Here is a 17,796-nt window from a genome sequence, read left to right as displayed (position 1 = left end):
ACTCCAAATACCTGTTAGAGGGAGAAGTTACACACCACACATAGAACAAGCATTTAAGGTAATCAGCCCGTACCCAATGCAAAGTCACAAGATGTTCTTCTTTAGATTGTTTTAGCAAACAGAAAGCTCAGTGTATGAAATTCTAAGCAGCTCATGCTGTCGCTTTCACTGACGTTTAAATGGACCATGAAAAATGAACAGAGAATTTCTTCTCTTATGTTATTTTTATGAATTACCTTTTCTTTCAGTGTAGCAACTCTTTCTGTGAGATCGCTGATGGCTGTTTTCTGCTCAACGTTCTCCACTTCATAGACACTGCATTTCTTTAAGGCTTCATTCAGCTTAGTATTACAAGTAGAAGTTCATGTGATAGAAATACACAGAATTCTATTAAAATTGTGATGTTACCAGTTCTAATATTGAGTTTACATAACAGTGAAGTTTATACTTGGAAATTAACAAACAATAACTTATCACCCCAATCAAATGTAAGTACTTTCATGCAAAGCTGTGTTTGGTCTTAGAAATCCTTACAACAAACTTAAAGCAAAGCAATTAAATGAACAAAACTGTAAAGACAGATTAAAAACTTTCAGACTGGGAAAACAGCAATTATTCTCTTGGGACAGAAATTATAGAAGAAAATCAGAAGTTATAGAAGAAATTATAGAAGAAAGTCACAAGTTATAGTTAAAGCTTATCAGTTCTAATAAGTGAAGCACTAGCTGTAAGTTTAACTTACTTTTTGCTCAGCATTCACAAACTTTTCCCCAAGCTCTTTGTTCAGAATATCCTTTTCTTGAAGCAGTTTCCTCAAAGTTTCAATTTGTTCCAGCTTTTCTGTTGTGCTCACCAGTTTCTGTTCTCTTTCTCCGAGTGAATTTTCAAGGAAACTATTTCTGTCACTTAATCTGAGAAGAAAATACATATTTAGACATTTTGAAAAACAAAGCTTACATTAAGTTTTCTAAACTTACTAACCCCAAATTAAGAGAATCATTATTTTTACACTCTCCATTTAAACTTCCAAGTATAAAAATAACACAACTGTGAACAGAAACATGAGTCGGGTTCTTTCAAGTGTTTTGAGAGATTATACTCCTCATTAGAAGATGGAAGTTTAAAGCAGAGAAAGTCAATGGTGTGTGGATCTGTAAAGAACCTTCGTTTTACCCTTTAAGCTGCTCATTCAAGCCAGAGATCAGAATTTGATGCTTTTCCACATCTCGCATTTGTTGGCTGCGCAATTGGGTGAGTTGAGTTTGCAAACGCTCATTCTCATTCTGCAACAAAGCAACAATGAAGAACATTATCACACCCAGAGAAGCATGAGAGAACTGGAGAAAAAAAGGAAGCAAGCTTTGTTCACACAGCTTTTTGGGGGTTTCAAACACAGTACAAATCTCCTACTCTAGTCAGATCCACTGCACCAATTCAAAAATAAAACCACAAAAAAAAAAAAAAAAAAAATCATACAACAGCAACCAACAACCAAAAGCAAAACACATCCAGAATTAAGAGCAAGTAGGACAAACGTGGCAAACTTGTCACCATTCATGAACAGAAGGTGGCATTTTGGAGAAGGCAGAACACACCTGCACCGCCCTCAATAGCTGCCCTCCTTCTTCCTCTACACCAAACGTTACCTGTATTGAAAGGCTTTGTTACAAGAGTCTCAGTAATTAATGTAAGCTTCTTTCTCATCTTAAGTCAGTCATTCTTTTTTATCTTATCTTTTTTATCACATGCGACTTAACAGATGAAGAACTATGAGTAATGCACCAAGAGTTGGAGTACAAGAGCAGTTGTGTCACTTAGTGAAAATATGGTTCACTAATTATCACAGTAGTTTGTCAGTCAGGCAATACTAAAAATAACTCTTCCTTTTGAAAGAAGACCATTCTTTGTGCAGCCTTCAGTGAATGGTTTTAAAATACAACTGTGTGTCTAGCTAACATCTGGAGTTTAGATTGCACGTGTATATACTTATATAAAATTATGAATCACTTTTCTATGAGCAATTTCTTCTATAAAAATGTGTACATATATATATAAAAAAAATAAATACAAACACACACTTACAGAAAAAAAACTTTAGGCATATAAAAAGTGGGAAATTCAAACCAGTCAAAACCAAACCAAGGACCTCCAAAAAAGAATTATAAAAATCACGTTGTCTTTTTACTATATTTCTAGAACAAATAAAGTTTAATCCTAATGATAATTCTCCACGTGCTGAACAAAAACAACAGGCTTCAACCTCAAAGCATAACATAGGATAACATTCTCTGACAACATAATTAATGAGTGTAAATTAGGTTTCAGCCACTTTTTGTCAGCTGCAAATTGATGGTTTTGGCTTACTGTAGGCTGTGATATAAAGAACATAAACTGGGAATGATTCCCTTGCATCATCAGGATTACACAACTCCAAAGCTCACCTGGAGAGCCTCCATTCTACCTTGAAGCTGAAATCTGTCTTCCAAATCCTGACAACGCTCTTCCAGAAAAAGTATTTGTTCCTGCAGTTGGTTTCTTTCCAATTCCAGCTCTTCAACCACACTCCGTAAACCTACTCAGGCCAGAGAAGGAAAATTCTTTCAGGAGAAGTCTAGAAATGGTTGCAGCTCTTTATCCATAAAGTTCTCATCAGTGTTGGGCAAGACCAAATCTCACCCATTTCCAGTGGAAATGCCTGAGGCACTACATCCCCAAAATTTAGATAGCAAAAGGACCCTTAATTGTTGGAAAACCAAAATAAAGTTGCAGAGCTCATAAACTCAAGAGGCCCTGGCAGAAATATTCTAATATTGAGCCAGCGCTATTGTGGCTTAACCAATAGAGTGGCTCATCCTACATTAACCACAAGTTCACCAGGTGCTCTCAGGGTCATATCTTAAGAAGTTCTTAATAAACTGGTCTGGACTGACAATTTGCAAGCGAGCCCATTCCATCTTAACAATAAGATGTATTTACAATCTTTACCACTGATATAGAAACATCAACATTAAAAACTGAGAACTGTATTTTTAAATAAAGCAGCAATGGAATGGAATTCTGGTTTGTAACACAACCGTGATATAAACTAGAAACATGTTCACAGGAACAAGACTCATAGCTTTAAACAAACACAAGATCTTGCCACATGGGATCTTGATGGGCATCAAAGCTCATCCAATTCCAGTGCTCAGCCATACTGAAGCTCTACTTGTGAGCCAGAACTAGGCAGTTCATCCAGCACGCACATGCTTGGAAATGGAAACAAGAAAACACAAGCCAAAAAAAAAAAAAATCCAACAAAGATTAAAATACACCACAAATGGGCTGTTAGCTGAATTTGAAAACAAAAATAGACAAAAAATGCAGATGCTGTGTGCATGCTTTCATCAACTGTCTAGTCGCTATCACACCTGCATTGGGTGAAGGGTACTCTGGCCACCAACCTCCCATGTTTTCTCCTTCAGCTGAGTCAGTGCTATCCAAGGTGACATTCAGTTCTTGGAAGCATTGTTTGCCATCGAAGGGGAATTCTTCCTACACACAAAACATGAGAAGGACGTTTAACTGAAAGAAGGAAGCAATCAAGGGCAAGATAATTCTGCTACTAAAACCACAGTTTCCATCAAAAATGCCAAAACTCAGCACTGATTCAGGCACTTAAATGCAAGGTGTGTGGGATTGCTGTGGCCTAGAGGGGCCTGCCCAGCTTCCAGCTATTACTTCCAAAAAGCTGAGTCTCCCACAGCATTTTTAAGATACCTGCAAGCCTTCAAAAACACCCTCAGCTATCTGAGAGCCTAATGAATAATAATGTTTGGATATCTTAATTAGTGTCCTGATTTCTAAAGTTGAGTTCTCTGAATTATCAGTTAACTAATTATATTATTCCAGTGGTCTGTTGATGTGACAATGACATCCTAATTCTTACAGAATTTTCACACAAGGTACAGCACCACCCACCTAGAAGTCCTCCTGAATTAAGTGGCACTAATTGTTCAGTAAAGCTCCATCAGCAAAGAGATTTGTAAACATTTTAGTGAAGCCAAAAAACGGCCTTAACATCTGAAGCATGCATGTGGCTCCAGGCATGGGAATTACTCCAGAGAGAACTTTGTGATTTTTCAGTGGAAAGGAGTAAGAGGTGCAACACCATTCGAATTTCTCATCTCCTGGCTATGTACATGATCATTAAATTTATCAATGTTTTCAGTTCCAGTCTATGTTGTTAAGCTCCTAATGCTTTAAAGACTAAAGCACCACATAGGTAACAGTATTTCCCACATTTTTGTTAACAGACGGGTAAAAATAAACTCACATCTCTTTGAACCCACCTGCAGCTTCCTGCTGGTCTGACTGCCTTTTCTTCTTGCCTGCTGCAGCCTGCCCATTCCTTGAACTGTGGCCAGTTCCTCCTCCAGCTCCTGCTGCCCTGAGACTATGGCTGGATCGGAGCAGCCAGGAAAGAACCAGTCATCCTCAATCAGTTTTGTGCCACAGGAAAGCATTTACATTTATATCAGACACTACTACATGAAAAGAGACCAGGGACAGAGTGAAGTCCCTACAAATGACTGACAGGAATAAGATTAAAGATTAAAATCCACTGCATTCACCGTGTGATTTCCCTCCAACATTGCCATGTAGAACACAAAGTCTGAGTATCTCACTAAGAAGCAAACCGAACTTCACTTCTCCATCAGCTCTAAAGGAAAATTTTATAGAGGAGGGTGGAAAGGGTGAGGTTGTACCATACTAAGAAAGAAAGCCAATCAATTAAAATGCCAAATTACATCTCAGTTCAATTTACCAGGTTCAAATACACCTGATTTGTATGATGAAAACCACAGCTTTTTCAGCTGATGCTTTTTTAATCTCAACAATGGCGTTCATTTTTATATAAACTTTAATTTTAGTAGGAGCTCCAAAGCCAGATCATTTGAGGAAGTCACAAGCACGTGTTACACTGCAAACTGGCATCAAACCATCTTATCATAAATTAGTAACATCAATCTTTTCAGGACAAATACAGAATCACTAGTAAATAAACACACCGAATAAACTGAGAATATGAAAGCTTAGGTATGCATCCTGTTCATTGTTAGAAATGATTTGTCATCTGAAGTGCATTCCCATCTGTTTTGTGATACAACAGAACACATTCAGGGTAAAGATTAGGAAACAACACGTCCCATGCAAAGCAGACACAACAGCACAGCCAGGGAAAGGGAGGGAAAGTAAAGGTGGCTCCATACTTACACTGAAAGTTACATTAATTGGATAATTAATCTGGCTTTCAGTTTAGCCACAGAAATCCACAGCTGGCCTCACAGCATACAAAACTCAGAGAAGTGATGTCAATGCATCTGTGAGGTCAACATCAGGAACTATTTGGAGATTCAGCCCTACAGGGAATACTCAGCTTTCATCTGAGTTGGCCAAGGATTACTTACACCACAGATTTCCTTAACTCACAATTCTGTAGCATCTGCTAGACTTAAATTCTTCCTGTAGTATTTAAAAATTTACACACTTAATGTCTTGCCAGAGAAGATTAGTGGGGGAAAAAAGTAAAGAAAAACAAACTATGACCCTTTTTAAGTGGGATTGATAAACTGAATTATACTTCTGATTTCAGTTCCATTTTGGCTTCTTGCACTGCTAATTCTTAAGTGTTTTAAACACCTTTGTGTATTCTCTAGATTTTACAAATATTTTTTATCATTATACATACTTTTTCAAGGCTGTGAAATTAAATACCGAATTTTGATCACAGGCCTTAAACCTCTGTTTACAGGAACTGCCAGTTAAGGGGCTCAAAGAATAAGATCTATTCCAGGTAAAAAATTAACCCCTGCTCTGATACTAATGTAGGAACCCAACATATTTAGGCTCCTAAGTATCTGATAATGAAAAAGCAATGAAATTACCACTGTCACAAGGATAACAGAAATATAGAAATTGGAGCTTTACAATGATTTAGCACCCTCAGACAACAGTTAAAATACTTCCAGTTAAATTGAGCATTGCTTTAACAACAATTAGTAAGTAAATATATTTTCTAACGTTTCACAGCAGCTTAGGAAGCTTTTCATTTGCAATTATCTAACATAAAAACCTGAAAAACTTCTCAGAACACCTTTTTTCAGATATGCACTGCATATAAACAAACTATGATGTGTTGGTACTTCCTTGAGCCACTACTGATGCTACATATCACTTAGATATGGCTTAAAATATTGGTAGCTAATATTAATGTATGCCAAGTTCAGCAATTTATGGAATGGAATATTAATTTTTTTAAAATACTACAGAATTTCAGGTAGTACTAAGAACGAATTTGATCCTTAATCACAACCACTTGTGGCGAGCCAAGAAATTTGTCTCCAGGCACAACATAAATATGGAGTCAGCTGTTACTACAGTGAAAAAATGAAGATGATTTCATTAATATAAAAGAGGAAAGAGGCATTGCAAGGCAGGAGAAACTCAAGTTAGAACCCAGCAGTTGTTACACGTATTGCTAAAAACCACAAACCATCAATGGCAGTACCTTGCAAGGTACTGTCGGCGATTTTCTCCACAAGAAGCAAGAGCAGGAGAAATCAGCAACAGTACACTGCAAGGGGCCATTGCTGCAGGAACCTGCATGCACAAAACTGATGGGAAACTGTTCTCCCTGGCTGCCCAAATCGCAGTGGAGGGTAGGAGTGGAGGGGGAAGGGACGCTCAGGGCTCACCAGGTGGAACGGCAGGAAAAAAAAGAAACAGAAAGGTCATGCTATTCCCAAGGGGAAAAAAAAATATGCAAAATTAAACCTGGACTGAGGTAGAGGAAAGTTTACAAGTGTTATTAAGATTGTATGTGGCTCTGTGGCCAGCACAGAGAGCTAACAGGTAGATTTAATGGAGAGGTATTATCCCCTTTCAATACCAAAGCATAAATCCTTCAAAAAAGAAGAGACGCGATCCTTAAAACATTTCTGCGCTTACATACTGAGCTTTCAAATGGATCATGGAAGTGAAAAATAATTTAGTTTCAGATAAAAAAGAGAAGGCTCAAATTAACTAACTGGATTAATTATGACATTGGTCCTGTGCATTAAAATTTGCCATTATTCCCCACTCGGTTAACCAAGGGGACAAAAACTGTAATTTAGTTCAGATGGCATGGAAAGAGCAGTAAAAGCTATCTAAAACTGAACCAGACTTTTGTACTTCAGTTTTTCATCAGCTGATTAATTAATAATTCAGCAAGCTCTAAAACAAATTATTACTTGAAATGCCATTTTCTGTAGGTAATTTGGTATTTTTAACCACCTCCAAGCCACTGCCAGTAAGCATTATTCAGTTGGCCTTTACAAGTGGCACCTACTAACAGATCACTAAATGTCCTAAATAGAATTAATGAGAAATTTCCTAAAGACAAACTCCATGACAGGTACATTTTGCATAAGCACCACTTTGATTCCTCTAATTCAAACCAATGCTACAGTCCCCCACACTGTCACCAGTTTTCCAGGAAGGCAGCTTAAATATTTCAATGGAACTATTTATCACTGATAAAATATGGGCTGTAGTCATTTTTATCATTTATCATACATATGCAGACAGTAAGCCTTTCAACCAGTCTTACACAGCAGCTCAAATGGCAAACAGAACAGCACGTCTACTAAAAATTATGTAAAACAAGATGAATGTATGAAAAACAAACTGGAGGGAATAGGAAAAAGCAGAAATTGCAAATTTCAGCAATTTCACAAACTGTACACACTTCATGACTACAGAAATGAGTCACAGTGCTGTGCTATCAATTCGGTCTGAAGCACAACAGACACACACCGATCTATAAAAACAGGATTGTTGTACTGGAAACAAAACAATTCACCTTCTCTCTCCTCCTCAATCTGAGCCATTCTCAAGGCCATGGCAGATTTCTCTTCTCGGACTTGATCTCGGGACTCCTCTGACTCCGGGACATTTTCCTGCCATTCCAAGAGTTGACTCTGCAATTCATCCACACTACCTGATTCACTGGCCTAACAAGAGAAATGCTGGGTTAAAATAAATTTACCACACCCCTCTGCAAATGTAAATACACTGTAAGTTGGCAAACCACCATAATTCACCATTTTACATAAACAAAAATCTATGAAATTGTTAAGTGTAAACTGTGGAAATTGTAGATTATTGTGAAAAACAAGTCCCACGACTTCATAAAACATTAAAAATATTTTGTCTGCAAAGTAACAGCCACACTTCGATGACTCAGGTTAAACATAACTAAACGAATAGCAAAGTGCTTGGAAAAATGTAATTTAACATGTGTGCAAAGTAGGTAAAAGTCAATCTTTTTGAGTAATACAAAACCTGCCATCTTGTTCTCCAACTGAACAGCCACTGACAATTCCATCTACAGATAAATTAATTCTCAGCTCCAAAATCCAGCTGACACACTTTTCAAAGTCTAATTAGCACCATTAATCAATAACTCATGCAAATCAATCTCCAAGTCAACCTGTGAAGCTGCTCTCTTTGTAACTTGGTCAAGATCAGCCTGCAGCTTCCTCTGCTGCTCTTCATAGAGCTCCAGCTTTTTCAGCAGTTCTTCTACAAAAACATAATAAATTTGGCTCATGAGGACACAAATAATTTACTCTTGTCTCTTTACTCTGGATTGTCTGCAAAAGATTTTCTTTTACCGTTTTGAGTTCTGATTTCATGCAATGACTGCAGTTTGGACTGTAGTTCTTTATTTTCAACTTCTAATTCTGACACACGATTGCTTAAGGCAGATACATCACTGTTCTTTGTGGAAAACTGAAAGAAAACACAATTATGGGGGTTTCAAACAGCAAAGTCCTTTTTTTCCCCTATTCTTTAGGAGTATCTAGAATGGCTGTTTTTCTAATATTTAAAGTGCAATACAGCAGTTCATATCTAACAAATTTACCCCTGATAACACATTTTGTACTGGTTTTTATTTAAACTACATCTTGTATCTACACTTTATACCCATTCCGTTTTCATACTTAATTCATAAAGTAAACTATATTAATATTCCATTCATCCCACAGTTCACTTTTTCCCAATCAAATCTCCAAGCACAGTCATTGAAGAAAGACACAGAGCTACACATACATTTTTCAGTTCATCCTCCAGCTGTTTAATTCTTGATTTAGACCAAGCCTTCATTTTCAAAAACTTGGCTTCAGATTTGCTGGCCTCTTCGGTTTTCAATTTCACTTGGACTAAGAAACAAGAAGCAGGAATTATTTAAAACTGTCCAGAGATTATTAATACCAAACTTGTGTGTAATTCCTTTGACAACTGCAAGTTACACAAGACAACAGCATTTACAGAAAAACCTAAGTATAGAAATTTATAGTTCATGTGATTATCTTGGTAATCCTCCAATCCTCATTATTATAGTACTTGTTCACTTTAATTACTGTAGCAATACTATTCCATCAAATTTTGTGTAGTTCTAATTGTAGTAGGTATCAGACTAGCTCAGAACACAGAAAAGTCTGGGGCAAAGAAACCTTTAATATTGTCAGTGACAACTGCTTAAATAGGATACCTTCCAGATCTTCCATCTTCTCTTTGGTTATAGATTCCAGATCTTTGACTTCTTTGGATTCACTCTGTCCACCACCACTCAACTCTGCCACTTGTTTCTGAAGCTGAACCAGGGCCTGGTCCTTCTCTTGCAGCTCAGTTTCATGTTTCTCTTGAATTTCATGCAGTTCAGCATCATATTTTGCCTTAACTTTTGTCATTTCAAGCTCATGTTTCTCCATCATGTCTTTTAATTGGGCTCTCATTACATGTTTCTCAGCATCCAGTTTAGACTGGAGGTTTTCTTTTTCAGACAGAAGACGTTTCAGGTTTTCATTAATCTCCTGTTAAAAAAAAAATAAAAAAAAATTATAATTTCAATGCAAAGTATTCTTCCTACCACCGTCAAACATTTTACCTGTATTCCTACTTATGCCATTTCTTACTTTCAACTGCTGGTCCTTGGCATCCAGCTCTTTTTGCAAGACATCAATCACCTGTGTCCTTCCCAGCATGACTTCTTCCTTTTCATGGAGCTTCTGTTTCAAAGCCTTTAGTAGCTACCAAAAATAAAAAGTTAAATAATCAAGCAGTCTCTGAAAGACTTATTTTTATTCTCCCAACCAGACCCTTGAACTGTGTCACAGAGTTTAGTAATTACAGGATTCCCAATTCAAGTTGCTGAGTTTCCAGAGCAACGTACCTGTTCTAGGTCAGCACTTGCATCAGATTTAGCAGCTAATCTAAAAAGCTCCTGCTCATGCTTTTCTCTCTGTGCTTCCAGCTCCTTTTCCTTTTCCTGGATAATATTTTGAAACAAACGTACCTAAAACCACAAAGAAAATAAATACGAAACCAGTTCACAAACTACAGTAAAACCACACTGAACTGTCTAACTAAAGGTACAGCAAGATAATGGATTCCAAATTAACACTCAATTTTGCTTCCAGTAACATTAAATACGCTAATTAGTCACTTATGTTCATTCGTAACAAGTTTCTATCAGCTAAGCCCAAATGCCAGTCTGCTCCTCAAACACCTGTATTCTGCTTTCAGTGTGGTTTATAGCTCTCTTACCATTTTCCCAAGGCCTGGATATAACTTTTGGAATCCTGAATCAACTTACATTCTCTATGTACGTAGCTTCTTTCCCTTGGAAATGCTCTCTTTCCTTGTTTTGAATATTTTTCAGACTCTCGATCTGCTCCTGGAGCAAGCTGCATTTTTCTTCACTGTCTCCCACTTTCTTGGTAAGGTTCTGCACCAGAATCTCCATGCTTTGCAGTGATGATTCTTTAGCTGCCAGCTGGTTCTTTACAATGCAAACCAAAAGACAAACAGCAGAAAAATGATACAGCAATCATGAAGCCTTTCCCTGCTAAGGACCAAGTAAGTAAGTAAATATGTATATAAATGAAGGTAGCCAGTAAAAGAATTTTTATTCACATGAATTAACTGTGTTTCAGAGAGGGACTGACTCGATAACACACCAGAATTCACTGGTTCCCTGAAAACTCTAAGAGATTTTTTAACTGAGCTGCTAACATACCTTCAATTCTTCATTGGGCAGGAATATTTCATTGGCAGCATCACCAGATCCACAGGCCACCTGCAAATCCCTGATGTAAGCATCCCTTTCAGCCAGCTTCTTCTCCCTCTCTGCCAGCATGGCATCCATGTCAGCCCCACGGCTGCGCTGTGCCTCCAGCTCAGCATCCTGAGGGTGGCAAAGGGACAACTGTTGGTGGCCTGTGCTCCCAAATCCAGCACAGAAGAATGGCTGGCACCATCTCCTTATTACTTGTGTTAGAGTACTCCAAAAATGGCAATCAAATGTATAACTGGTTCTGTTTGAAGTGTAAGCATTATTTACTGGACCCTTCTCCCCCCATCTCTGCAGCATTCCCATTCCTGCCACTATCCCCAGGGGAAGTTACAGACACAAAACACAACATGGAATCAACCCTTGCCTACAATTATTCCTGTTATGACCTGTTTTTTCAACAAGGGAAACTGAAGCAAACCAGTATTTTTGTTCAAAATGCAAAATCAAATACAACATTGACCCACACAGCTCATTTTTGTGTATCCTACTCCATTCATGCAGGATTCCCTGTTCACTGTGGACACAATGACAGAACCCCCAAAATGCCCTTGATGAGGCTGTAACATAACAATTCCTCAACACAAAACTCCCAGAATGGCTGCTCAGTAGCACAGAATATTTAAACAAACACATTCAAACATAAACCTACACCACAAAGGGGACAAGTGATGTCATATAAAACACTACCTTTTTCTGCAACTCTTCATTTTTCTGTGTGATCTGGGATTCCAGCTCTTCAATTCTCCTTCTCAGCACTAATATTTTCCCTCGATTTGCTGCAGCATTTTCCTGGTCTCCATCTTCTGATGCCTGCAAAAACAGGGAGGTTTGCATTCCATGAACAGCTAACTCCCTGGATTCTGTACATTTCCTTAGTCTGGTAGTATTGATGAAAAAAGCAGACTTTACTCGTAGACTGTTTCAGTTCTCTTACATATTTCATATTCCATGTAGAAGTTGGCACAGAATCGGTATTAAGCTTGTGAAAGTCTTTGTATTTGAATCATTCATGATAATTACTGCTAAAAAGTGGACTGAAATGTGCAGCAAGGAGATTCACTTCCTCTGGCAAATTGAAACTCAAATAATCTAGCAAGTGTAGCCCATATATATCAGAGGGAGAACAGGACTCTTGGGGGGAAAAAAAATGTAAATTCAACCATTCCTAAGCATGTTTTTAACCACAATTTCCACAGTGGTAATTGCTGTTTTATAGGAACTATCTGCCATTACAAGAAATCAAGTGCAATTGCTAAGCACGTTTTGTTAGCCAAAAAAAAGAGATCAGAAGAATAAACAGTTACTGCACATTTTTGAGGAAAACTGGGGACTGCAACAAAATGATTGTTACCATTCCCTTCCAGCACAGCTTTAAAATACAAACCCCCTGAAAAGCTAAATCTTCACCAAAGTTATTTTAGAAGCTGTATGAAGTCCTCCTCTAAAGAAATACAAGTCTACTTCCACAACTGTGTTACTACAAACAGAGCTGAGACTCTCTTGTTAACAGTAAAACACCTGTCCATTTCCAACACCTAATTTACACTTGGCTAATAAAGGACAGTTTTACATTTCCTAAGGAACTAGACAGGTTTTGTTTTCATTTCTTCTCCAAATCTTATCTACCTGATTCACATGTGTCAAAACTTCGAGCTGCTAAGAGGATGAAGAAGTGAGAAACTTTTAATAAAGCAATTTGAAGGGAATGTGCAATTTTCTGCATTCCTACCAAAAAATAAAAGAATGAAATAGAAACACAGATGAACTGACAGCATCCATTCAGTCTACCCTGATCCTAACCTGACTCAGCTCAAAATTTGAATTTCTCCCTTGAGTCCAGCACGGAAAACAGCCTACAGCACCCCAGAAATTTATCTGCTTTCAAATGTGAGAACACCTTACCTTTTTTGCTTCTGCTTTGGCCTCTAAGCCTCCTGCCACTGGTAACTGCTTCTTAAGTTCTTCCTGCAGCGAGTTTAATGATACAAGCTTGGCTTTGTTCAGCAGCTTCAGCTTGGAAATTTTGGCATCAGCAGATTCCCTCTCCTTCTACAAACATCAAAGTAATGACAGACTAAATTAGCTACACGGACAACTGCCTGTTTCAATTCCTCCATAAAAAAAAAAAAAATAGACAGAGGGAGAAATCTGAAGCGATTAACAAAAAAAAAAATCTTCCCTGAAGAGACAGTACAATGTCTCATCTTCGTTATTTAAATTTTCTCTTCTTTATTTAAGCATTCTGTGCATGGTGATTATTACTGTATAGAATTTAAAACCTTAAGATATAAATTTCCCTCTTTTTTTCATAGCGATACAAATTCTAGGCTTGATTTTTTTAACAAGAGGAATGAATTATTTTTTTCATAAAAAATATAAAAAGACACACACCTTCATGATAGCGAAAAAAGCTTATTTCATTTTGTTTAAAGAGAACTCGATATAGAGTGGGTTTTGAAACATAGAGTATTTTAACATTCGGCTGTTGACACCCCCAGATAAAAAAGGGCAGAAAGAAATCTCTCATAGGAAGAGATCAACCTTATGATTTTTTAAAAGAGAGTAACAAGCCTCAAAAAAGCCTTCAGGGTATTTTTTAGTATTTTATTTATTATTTTTAGTGCATTATTTAGGCTTTTTTTAATATTTATTAGTATATTAGACCTATACTAATGTCTAATATTTTCAACACTGGAAAAGGTAACACATGCTGGGAACAAGCAGCGATGTGCAGACCCCAGAAGAGCTCCTTGTGACCATCCTAGAGCTGCTGTCACAGACCGGGAGCTTATAAAACACGACAGAAAGGACAAAAAGGGAGATTTTAAACAACGGTTCTGACATGAACACACCCCCAGTACCTTTAACTGAAGGTCTTTGCTCCGGAGCTCAGCATCCTTCTCCCTGACAAGCTCCTTTAGCTGTGCCAGCAGCTGCTCGGTGCTCCTCAGCTGCTCCTTCAGATCCGTCACCGCCGCGCTTCCCACGTCCCTGGAGCCTGCAGCCTGGGGACAGCCAGGGGAATATTCAGCCCAGGGACATCCAGGCTGCTTTCAAAAAGCCAAATGGGGCACACTGCACTGCTCCTCAAGTGCCTGCACTCGGCGTCTCAGCCTCTGACAACAGCCAGCAGATGCAATACCAAAACTTCCATGGATTGTATGGACTTAGAGCAGGCCGCTTTTACCAAGTCACACGGAATTCTAAACCTCATGAGCTGCTTTAGCAATGCTGGCTCGAGATACAGCAAAACCATCCAAGCTTTCTAGGTATGAACACCTGAACTTCCTCATCCACTGGATTTCTGTTGTGACAGCCAGCGGTGCTGGTAAACAAAATAAATACCCATAAAATATTGATATTGAACCTACTCTACCCAAAGATGCCCTGGGGATGGAGCTTATGTAACTCCTACAGATGTTTCCTTAAGGCAGGATAAGCAGAGTGAGGACTAGCACAGCAGCTGTGGCAGGCAGGAGAGATTAAATATCCAGGAGATAAGAAACAAGGACACAATCTGACTTTTACAGCCCTAAAACTGTCATGATAAAACTAGTCAAATAACTGCTTTATAAAAGAGAAAATACATATGGTTACTGCATGAAAAACGAAAGATTCTCTGTGTCAGAGTCTTAGAAAGATATTAATAGTAATTCAGTACTTACTGCTGTTTGGGAAGGAGAATCATCTCCACTACCCCATTTCCACATAATTCCACGATGGCTAAGGAAACATAAATGAAATAATACCACAGTAAGTATCAGGGACTCAAATACTGTAATTAATTCATACTCCTATGTATCTCATCGTAAGATGCTTGAGAGTGATTTTTTTCCAGTTCTGACAGCATGTCTGATCTCCAATACACCACCAGTTGTTGAGAAATAACACTTCTCATTACGTACAAAATACGCATAACGTGCCTTTTCTAAAAACTGCCAGCGCTTCCAAAATGCCAATACTTCCAAAAATAATCCAGAGAAGCCTATAAAGAGTAAATGCCATGGAGTATTATTCAGCACAGCTGCCTCTCCACATATAAATAGAAGATACAAACCACATACAGTTTGCTAATATTTAACCTGACCTTACACACCGCCTGTCACGGCAGGAAAACTGGGATTACACCAACACAAGGTTTCTAAAAAAAAAATCACACATTAAGGCCAAAATCATTAAATAACATCAAACTGCTCGAATTGCTGTGACTGCTGCTCATCTGAAAAGTACAACCAGCACTGCACCTGCTCAGTAATTGCCACTCTCAACTAGCAACACCCAGAGGAAAACCACATGTCCTTCCCCTTCTGTACTACAGACTTGTGAACTACACATCCACAGAGCAGGCCTTTATTTGGAAAGCAGTTTACAGCAAAGCATTAGCACACAGCTTATCTTGGAAAGAATGCAGCCTGGCAGCAGAGGCTGCTTTTACAGCAGTTCATCACTTCAAAGCTCAACCCAGGAACCACAGGCTGCAACCTACAGCCCACATCACTGACAAGACCAGACTGGATCCTCCCAAAGATCTTTACTAACATGGAAATCAGCAAAGGAGCCATGGGTGTGGGATTGCAGAGCCTGTAAGTAAAACCCTCCTCTCATAACCTGTTCCCAGTGAAAAGCTCCCTTCCAGACACACAAAAGGGTCACCCAGGTACAAAGAGGCCACCACAACTCACGAGACAGAACACAGCGCTGCACTTGTACATATTTCAGCTCATTTCCAGCTCTGACTGACAGAATCATTCTGCTGGTCTCACCCGCCAGCATTCCTACCTGAATACCTCATCTGCTCCATCCTGCTGGTTTTTTATTTACACCAGTGACGCTGAACACTGACAAGTTTTCCAAATCAAGCTGGGAAACAAAACTGATCAGTCTTTTCCTACCTGCCATGAAATCAACCAAGGATGGGGGGTTTTTTTGGGTTTTTTTGTTTGTTTGTTTTGGGGTTTTTTTTGTTTTGTTTTGGGGCACAGACAGCAAGTTAAAGCCACAATCTTTAGCTACAGCTTCAATCCCTCAACCCTTTATCTTCCACAACTTTCATGAGACACAACAGACGCGGCTTAATTTTATAAAACAGCTTTCTCTTAATGCTTTGAAGTACACCTGAGGTTTCAGCTCTGATCACAACACGATGTTACCAAAACCAAAAGCCCCAGTGGCAGCTTTGCCTTCCTAACTCATCCCCTACCAGGCACGGCCAAATCCAGCTAAAAAAACCTGATAATGTATTATTCATCTGGGCCTTTCCCAGCCTCCTCAGTCCCTGAGTCAGAGACCACGACAGCTTTGGGCAGCAGCTCGTTCCAGCTCTCACACCGAGGAAGGGGATGGCAGTCCCCTCCCTCCTCTCTGACACGGCCTACGGCAGAAAAACAAATTGTGAAACAGCCCAGCCAAGCCTAATATTATTCTAAACCCCTTCCCCAAAACAATCTGGTGTTGGTAACACACCCGCTGAAAGAAAATCGTTTTTATTTAATTGCTTTGTCCTACTACCTGCACGCTTTTGCTTTTACCCACCAAGATGCTGGCTCTTCTGCTGAACCAATTAATTTGCTTTCAAAAGATCTTTGCCATATACGAACTAACAGCTCCTGGACAAAACCTCGGCCAAAATCTGCAGGAACACACAGCGCACAAACTGAAGCAGCGTTAACTAAACCACACACACCCTGTAAAAACATACAGACACGTCCATATGGCTAATACGTGCACCTGTTACACGATCTCTTCGTTACGCTGAGATCGAAATATTAATACGAATTGTGACTTACCTTCCATAATACATATATTACACATAGATCTGTATATAACACAAGGGAAGCCGTTCTGTGAGGGCGCCCCAGCGCAGAAACAGCCCACAGAGCAGGTGTATGTGGGGCGCAGAGAACTCCAGCGGGGCACTCCCACCCTTCCTGCCCACACCGCCCACCGGCGCCGCCCGGCATCGCGCCCGGCAATGGCACCCGGCCCCTTTCCCCTCAGGGGCTCGGCGGGGCGGGCTCGCAGCGGCGCAGGCCCGGGTGGGGCTGCGGGCGGAGGGCAGGGGTTCGGCCGCGCTGCCCGCACTCACCTGCGGGGCGGCGGAGGGGCGGCCGAGCCCCCCGGAGCCCCCGGAGCCGCCTCAGCCCCCGGAGCCGCCTCAGCCCCGCCTCAGCCCCGGCGCCGCCTCTGCGGCCCCACAGCCCCACGGCCCCGCCCACCGCCGCGGCGCCCCCTGCCGGCGCGGAGGACCGCCCGCCGCCGCGGCGCCCCCTGCCGGCGCGGAGGACCCTGCCCCGGAGGCCTGCGGATCTCCTCTGCTTTTCCCGAACTTTTTTCCCGTTTTTCTGTGAGGAAGCGCGGAGCTACAAGCCAGACGCGCATCCCCCTGCGAATTACATTGTGTTTATTAACTGCTCACCACCACCCTCACGGGGGAGAATTGCTTTCTGACAGCTGCTCTAAAGCCGCCTTCCCTCATTCTAAAGGTGTTACCCTGAGGCAAAGGCCTTCGTTCCAGGTTAGACTGCCCTTTACTTTGTGTTACTGAGATACTGATTTTGAAGAATTTGACTTTAGTTAAACTAGATATTGCTGAGGTAGACTCCCCTTTGCTAACTGGATGTGGTTGAGGTAAA

The 17,796-nt window shown here is 39.9% G+C and overlaps 1 protein-coding gene across 6 annotated transcripts in view; it reads right to left on the bottom strand.

The window, feature by feature from the left end:
* The window catches only part of LOC136362149 (golgin subfamily B member 1-like), a 34,931-nt gene extending 17,629 nt beyond the window's left edge, over window positions 1-17,302 (bottom strand). For 3 of the 6 annotated variants that reach the window (XM_066320441.1, XM_066320445.1, XM_066320447.1), the window contains exons 1-21: window positions 17,250-17,302; window positions 14,830-14,887; window positions 14,026-14,169; window positions 13,067-13,213; window positions 11,852-11,974; window positions 11,108-11,275; window positions 10,685-10,870; window positions 10,262-10,384; window positions 10,005-10,118; window positions 9,581-9,902; window positions 9,139-9,248; window positions 8,700-8,817; window positions 8,516-8,607; window positions 7,886-8,036; window positions 4,332-4,441; window positions 3,411-3,534; window positions 2,442-2,572; window positions 1,596-1,646; window positions 1,174-1,283; window positions 743-911; window positions 237-341 (exon numbers count right to left, since the gene is read on the bottom strand). In XM_066320441.1, coding sequence (XP_066176538.1) covers window positions 237-341; window positions 743-911; window positions 1,174-1,283; window positions 1,596-1,646; window positions 2,442-2,572; window positions 3,411-3,534; window positions 4,332-4,441; window positions 7,886-8,036; window positions 8,516-8,607; window positions 8,700-8,817; window positions 9,139-9,248; window positions 9,581-9,902; window positions 10,005-10,118; window positions 10,262-10,384; window positions 10,685-10,870; window positions 11,108-11,275; window positions 11,852-11,974; window positions 13,067-13,213; window positions 14,026-14,169; window positions 14,830-14,874 — 2,643 coding nt within the window. In that variant the 5' untranslated portion in view covers window positions 14,875-14,887; window positions 17,250-17,302. The remainder of the gene's footprint in view (window positions 1-236; window positions 342-742; window positions 912-1,173; window positions 1,284-1,595; window positions 1,647-2,441; window positions 2,573-3,410; window positions 3,535-4,331; window positions 4,442-7,885; window positions 8,037-8,515; window positions 8,608-8,699; window positions 8,818-9,138; window positions 9,249-9,580; window positions 9,903-10,004; window positions 10,119-10,261; window positions 10,385-10,684; window positions 10,871-11,107; window positions 11,276-11,851; window positions 11,975-13,066; window positions 13,214-14,025; window positions 14,170-14,829; window positions 14,888-17,249) is intronic. The other 3 variants (XM_066320444.1, XM_066320446.1, XM_066320443.1) reach the window with 2 other exon arrangements.
* Between the last annotated feature and the right edge of the window lie 494 nt (window positions 17,303-17,796).

This window comes from Sylvia atricapilla, chromosome 6 (assembly GCF_009819655.1).
Source record: "Sylvia atricapilla isolate bSylAtr1 chromosome 6, bSylAtr1.pri, whole genome shotgun sequence".
NCBI lineage: Eukaryota > Metazoa > Chordata > Aves > Passeriformes > Sylviidae > Sylvia > Sylvia atricapilla.
This window is presented reverse-complemented; position numbering and strand designations above follow the sequence as displayed.